General features: G+C 40.6%; 1 protein-coding gene across 1 annotated transcript in view; it reads right to left on the bottom strand.

The window, feature by feature from the left end:
- Positions 1-7,169, bottom strand: part of LOC119252031 (patr class I histocompatibility antigen, A-126 alpha chain-like) — a 25,145-nt gene extending 17,976 nt beyond the window's left edge. Inside the window, exon 1 of the mRNA XM_054698099.1 lies at positions 7,045-7,169. Coding sequence (XP_054554074.1) covers positions 7,045-7,169 — 125 coding nt within the window. The remainder of the gene's footprint in view (positions 1-7,044) is intronic.

Raw genomic sequence — 7,169 nt, 5'->3', positions numbered from 1 at the left:
AATAAACCAGCTGGTTTAATGGTAAGATGAAAGGGTGGACTCTGGAGAAAGCCATCCACAGGGTGAAGACCATGACTTTCAGGTAAAGAGGATCTTCCAGAGAGGAGGTTCATGGATTCCTTTATCTTTAAGTCTATAAAGAAAGCCTGTGAATCCAGTAGATCAGCATGTTAGTGAGAAAGGAGGAAGATCATACAGGAACAATGAGTTGAATCTAGCTGTTTGAAACTTTCCTATGTTTGTCATGTATTGCTGCATCCTCTCAGCTCCACAGAAGCAGTGACATGGTGGGGATATATTTTTTTATATTTTTTATTTAAATTTTATCTTTATATTCCCCATACAATTACAACCCCTTATTTTGACGCCAAGCCCTCCTTTCCCCACCCCCACCCCCCATAGAGTGTCTCTGGTTCATAGTTTTTGTTGATTTTGATATTTTCTTTCTTATAGTCATTCTTTTTCCTGGCCCTTATTTAAGTTTTCTAGATTCCTGCTATGAGTGAGACCATCCGGTATTTTTCTTTTTCTTTCTGGCTATTTTCGCTGAGCAGGATCCCTTCCAGCTCCATGACATGGTGGGAATACTTAATCCATGGTAATGACCTACAGTAAACATGATTCTCAGTAGACTTGATTCTACAAATATTGTGGGTGGTTCATTAGGAAATGACTATAGACAAAGTAACAACTCATTGTCACAAAGAAGAAATACAGGATAAAAGCAGCAAGATTTCTTATAACCAGGAAAATAACAGTTTGTTGGAAGATGTCATACTCTGGCCCAGTGGTTGGATATAGAAATAATATAAAAAAATAATTATCGGCAGCATCGAGTACAAGATCCATCTCAGCTCTAGCATAAAGGGGAGGCTGGGGACCCAGTGGTGGTGTAGGTGCAACAAGACACAGTGGGGGACTCAGTCAGCGGGAGTCAGGCTTTGTCATCAAATCAGTCTGTTGCCAAACTAGAGAGGGTCCATCCACCACCCAGCACTGCTGGACCAGGAAGCCTGGGCTGGTCTGCAGCCCTGGTCAGCAGTAGGCGCAGCCTGGGGAGTTCAAGGGTTAGTTTTTAAGTTTGCCTTAATATAGCCCTTAGACTTCTTATACCACATATAAGTGACATATTTGTCTTTCTCCTTTGGACTTATTTCAATTAGCATAATCCATCCATGTTGCCCAGATGGCATACATTTATGTTTTTCTGATAAGTAGTATTCTATTATCTATATACCACTTCTTGATTTCTCATCTGTTTTTGGGCATTTTGGTTGTTTCCATCGCTTGGATATTGTAAATAGTGCTGCAGTGATCATGGATGTGCAAGGTGCCCTTCATAGTAGTGTATTTGTGTTCTGTGGGTACATACCTAGGAGTGGGACTGTTGGGCCCTATGGCAGACGCACTTTGAATTTTCTAAGAAACCTTAATTATGTATATGTATATATATAGTCATAGATGTATGTCATATATATAATCATTTATTTATATATATATAATGTCATTGTTCATTTTTGTACAATGTATGCTTTTATGCTTTCTCCTTTCAGGTGTATTCCCCATGAAATTCCCAGCACTACTTCACCCATGAACCATCACCATGGTCCTTTGTGCTCTTCTCTCCCGTTTTGCTCCTTCTACCTCCCCCTCCCTGAAAAATGTCTCTGATTTATAGTTGCCTAATTTTGTTTTTCTATTATTACTGGTATTTTTTCCTGATCCCTTATTTGATTCCATTATATTCCTCCTATAAGTGAAATCCTCTGATATTTTTCTTCATCTCTGGCTTATTTTACAGAACATAATCCCTCTAGCTCCATTCATGTTGAGAATGGCATGAGATTATCTTTTTTCATTGCTGAATGGTATTCCATTGTGTATATACCATATCCTCTTGATCCAGTCATCTATTCTTGAGCATTTGGTTGTTTCCATATCTTACCTATCATAAATAGTGCTGCAATAAACAAAGGGGGAAGGTATTCTTTTGAATTGATGCTTCTGTGCCTTGTGAGTACATTCCTAGGAATGGAGTTGCTGGCTCAAAAGGTAGATGCATTTTTAGTAGTTTGAGGCAACTCCAAACAGTTTTCCATAATGGTTGCACAAGTTTGCATTCCCACCAGCAGAGTAGCAGAGTTTCTTTTCTCCAAAACCTTGGCAATATTTGCTGTTTCCTGTTTTTTAAATATGTGCCATTTTCACTGGTGTAAGTTGGTATCTCATTATGGTTTTGATATGCATTTCCCTGATTTAAGTGATGTCAAACATTTTTCATATACTTGTTGGCCATTTGCATTTCCTCTTTGGAGTAGTCTTTTTTGATCTTTTGACAATTTTTTGACTGGATTGTTTTCTTTTGTTGAGTCATGTGAGCTCTTTGTGATCAGTCCCTTATCAGTTGCATTGTGAGCAAAAATCTTCTCCCAATCAGAAGGGTGTCTCTGGGTTTTGGTTAATGTCTCCTTTGGTGTACAAAAGTTTTAGTTTGATGTAATCCTAGATATTTATCTTTTCTTTGTTTTCTCTGCTTTGGGGAATGTGTCTTTAAAGGTGTTGCTGAGATGTATTTCTTGTAGTGTTTTGCCTATGTTTTCATCTATCTACTTTATGGTTTCAGGTGTTATGTTGAATTATTTTATCCATTTTGAGTTTGTTTTTTGTGCATGGTATGAGGTATTAGTCTAGCTTCATTTTTTTTTTTTTTTGCATGTAGCAGTTCAGTTTCCCAGCATCATTTATTGAATAAACTGTCCTTGTTGCATTGCATATACTTTGCTCCTTTGTCAAAGATTAGGTGCCCATAAATATGTGGGTTTATTTCTGGGTTTTCTATTTGATGCCATTGGTCTGTGTGTCTGCTTTTGTTCCAGTACCATACTGTTTTAATTATTATGGCTTTGTAGTATAATTTGAAATCTGGCAGTATGATGCCTCCATTCTCCTTTTTAGTCAGGAGAGCTTTCATTATTTGCAGAAACCTTGATATTGTTGACATCAAAACCAAGCCAGAGGCCTCCCTGGTGGTGCAGCAGGTTGAGCAGAGCACTGTGAAGCTGTCCACAGCCTCTGCAGCATGGGCTCGAATCCTGGCCAGCTAGGGAGATTCCCACATGGCACAGCAGACCTCTCCTATCTCACCCACTGCTCCGCTCAGCAGTGCTTTCAGTCTGTCTGCCTGTTCTGTGCCCCGCTGTCTCTGGTGAATCGCCTCAGCCTCCCATGCCTCTGACCTGTACCCCACTTCTTGTATAAAAAGGACAAATCTTTAATAAAAAAAGGAGCCTGTCTACATTCTCAAAAACAATGTAGGATTGTTCCATATTCTCCATGTTCTCACCAGCACTTGTTAATATCTGGTCTTTCTAATATAAGGCATTCTTACAGACATGAAGTGATTTGTCACTGTGTTTTAAATCAGGGGATCATGAACAGATCAAAAAGGTGTGGTACATATATACAGTGGAATGTACTCAGTGATTGAAACCATAAACTTATGCCATTTGGGAAATATGGATGGGGTAGGAAGGGAGTATATTAAGCTTGATAAGTCAAAAGGAAAAAAAAATATCAGGTGGTTGTCCTTATATGTGATATATACGAAACCAAACAGAGGGTCAGAATAAAGACAAAATTTGCAACCTGATTATAGATTTGAGACATACAGAAGGGGAAAGGGAGAGAGATGATTCCAAATAGGGGAGAGAAGAGCACAAGGGACTGTAGTGATGGATCATGGGTGCTATGGTGGTGACGGAACTACAAGGACTACACCTGAGAGAGAAATCAAATATTATACAAAAATTAACAATGAATAGATTTAATTTAAGAAATTTATATCAATCACTGATATAATGGGGGGGTGAGAGAAATTCTACCACATTCAGTTCTACACAAGGCATAGCTCTCTCACTCGGTGAAGGAAAATAATATTGAAGAAATTCAGGTGAATCACCTTAAATGATAACATTCTCAATAGTCCACTGCATCCTCAGAATGTCCCTCTCACATCTCTCTCTGGTGTGTCCCAGGGGATGAGAGACATCCCAGAGTCCTGGGGACTGTTTCTGCTGAGGAAACACAAAAGAGATCCTGGTCAGAGGCCAGAGATGAGACCCTCGGAGGAAATGATGAGGGTGACAGTGAGCCTCTAGTGGGCTCTGAGACCTGGGACGCTGGTCGTGAAGGACTCACCAGATGGGGGACTGCTGTCAGCTACAAGCAATGATTCTCTATTTTTCTCAGCATGGTTATATGGGAACTATGAACAAGGACCTCTGCATTTTATCGTAAGTCAGAGAAAGCAAAACAAACTTGCCTCGCATGCCATGCGCGTGAGCTCACACACACCACATATGTGAACCCTTGGGCTTGTTGGACATGCCTGTCCTTGTGAGCCTCTGTTGCTAAGTTACCACAGAGGAGACTTCCAAGGACAAAGCGAGTTCGGGTGTCCCTCCCAGGCTGTTCCCCCCTGGTACATGTACGTTTTCTCAGCGTTTCGGTCAGCCCTTCCCTTGCCGGCCTCAGGTCACCTCTCGATCATCCTCATGCAACATCCCCCCTTTCTTTTTCTTTAAAAAGAGGGCTAAGATCTTTGAGGTGGAGTATTGTTCACTCATGGTTCGGCAGAGGAAGGAGTATCCTACACAAAAAATAATCACACATATTAGTACAACAATCACAGCACTACTAACGCTATGGGTCATGCTCTGCATAAATGATTGTGAGTCCATTCCCTGAAGTGCCTCGGCTATTCCTTGAGCCAGTGCCTCATATGTTTCCTTGGGTAGATCAAGCAAAAACAATCCAACACCTGTTGTTGAAGAGCATGAACATCCAAGGACATATTACCAGAGATACTGTCAGGTGGTATCGGATTACCTGCCAGAAGTGGTTCAAACTACTGTACTGCACTGGAGTCACATAGCAAGCTGAGACATTCCAGTCACAATGTAGCATAATCTGATGTTGAAGTGCTACAAACTGGCCACCTAGCCATTGAACAGCTTGTTGTAATTTGCCCAGGCAACCCTCCAGTTCCTCATCCAGATGAAGGTGAGGCTGCCAAAGCTGCCTGGAATCCTTGTGACCTTGCATTCCAGCTCATAGTCTGCAGCCGTGGAGGATTAGGGACATAGATCCAATAAAAAGATTCTGCACCAATTACCTCCACAATGGCCATCATTTCAAAAAACAAAATCACAGAATTTCGAGGTTTCTTCGTATGGGCCACCACTCTCAGCTTGATGCACCAGCTTCTTCAACTGTCCCCATGTTGGAGGATCTGCCTTATTGCTGTTGAAAGTGGGGTTGGTCACTGCTATCAGGCTCAAGCTGTTCATCTCCTGAGTCAGAGGCTTGAAGTGGAATCTCCCCCTCTTGGCCATAATGAGGCTTAATCAGTTTTGAAGGTAACCACCGCTCTCTGGCTTCCAGACCTGGAGAAACACAAGTAAACCCTCTTCCCCAGTTGAGCACCTCTCCCTTTTCCCACTGATTGGTCATCTCATCTTTCCACCAAATGGGCTGTTTTACTACAGCCACTTCTGAATGCCAATGCTTTTTAGCTGCAGAACAGTCAGTATCAGCCTGCAAATTTAAAAAAATTAGAGTAATAAGTGCTTGAGCAATCAGTGTAGCAGGGGACTCTCTCCCCCTTTTTTGATTTTTAAGGGCAGATCCCAGGACATAGTCTTAGGAAACAGTTTTTTTCCAGGGTTTTGTGTATGTTAGAGAATAACAGTCTGCCACCAGTATTGTCCATGAAGTTCCAGTATTGACAATCCTTCATTACTGGAAATTAGTTAGGCCATGCCAAAAAGCATTAGAAGGCATTAACCAAAACAAAACAGTAAATATGTCAAATCACAGGAAAAAAGAAGCAAAAAGAAAATTCTGAAAACTAGTTTAACTTATTTAAAAACAAGTTTTCTCTACCTTGATTCCAATTTTATATAACAGTACAGCAAAATATTTGTGAACTAAATTTACTTTTAGACAAATTTGCCTATTTTTGCATAAAATCACAAGGCAGAATAACCAAACAGCAATTTTTGTAGCTTTGTTGGAATACTCCAAATAGGATCAGATGGAACTGTTAAAATAGGATCTAAAAATAGGCTTCAGGAACACAGCTGGTCTCCCCAGACTCCACCTGGGCTTTCCTCTTTTCGAGGGTACCAGGACTTTTTCTTTTTCCGGGTTGGCCAGTCCTGCCAATGAAGGCAAGCTTCCTCATCATTTTTGGAGGTCTCTGGAACCCTATGAACAAAGCAGCAGTTTCTCCTTTTTTTGGTTCAGCTCTATGTCAACTCCCTGGAAAAATTCCACTCAAAGCCACACAAAATGTAAATACAACTTAGCTAAAACCTAGTAAAAATCAGGTGTAACTCCAACAGTCTATGCAGTCCTTTGCAGAAAATTTTTACTGTCAAAAGTTGCATCAATTTGAATCAATTGAGGCCTTTTCTCTTTATTTTTTGTAGAAACCATTGAAGTACACAATATTGCAAGGCAACAATAACCATTGACAATTTGCATACATACCAGGTACTGAAAGATTTTTGCCGGAGGCCAGCTCCTGCAAAATGTCATGTCAAGGGTCCCTGCAGCACTAGATGACATCAGCAAAGTGGAGGGATGAGGGGATGAGGGAATGAGGAGACACAAACACTTGATAGGGTGCAAGTATCTCCTGCTGAGGGTCTCAGAGGGTCTTTATTTATACATCAGAATTTTTTTATTTGATCATTACATCATGCATTATGTCATTTACGTTGTGTCAGAATTTATTTTTGATCACTCAGTGCACAACCCATTTCTTAATTTTCCTAGTTTATGATTAACTTGGTTACTTGGTTACATTAACTTGGTTACATATTTTCCTAGGTGATGTATGTTATTCAGAAAATAAAAACAGGTGCTACACACAACGTGATTTATGCGGTCAGGCTAGGTAAATAAAACAAGGCTAAGCAGGGATTGTAAGATGGAGGGCGGCCTCCTATTTTCTATATAGAACCTAAGGTTTCCCGGTACCGTGGGAACAGTATGTGGTGTGTCTTTCTCAGACCATTTTGCCTCCTCTGGTGCCTCAGGGCCTTCTCTTCTGGTTCCAACAGCTCTATCAAATGTGGCTTGTTAAAGAACTCAATGTTATTCAT

The sequence above is a fragment of the Talpa occidentalis genome, unplaced genomic scaffold, assembly GCF_014898055.3.
Source record: "Talpa occidentalis isolate TD23 unplaced genomic scaffold, MPIMG_talOcc4v2.1 talOcc4.2, whole genome shotgun sequence".
In the NCBI taxonomy this organism is placed as follows: Eukaryota; Metazoa; Chordata; class Mammalia; order Eulipotyphla; family Talpidae; genus Talpa; species Talpa occidentalis.
The sequence above is the reverse complement of the archived record's forward strand: the minus strand, read 5'-3'. Positions and strand labels throughout refer to the sequence as shown.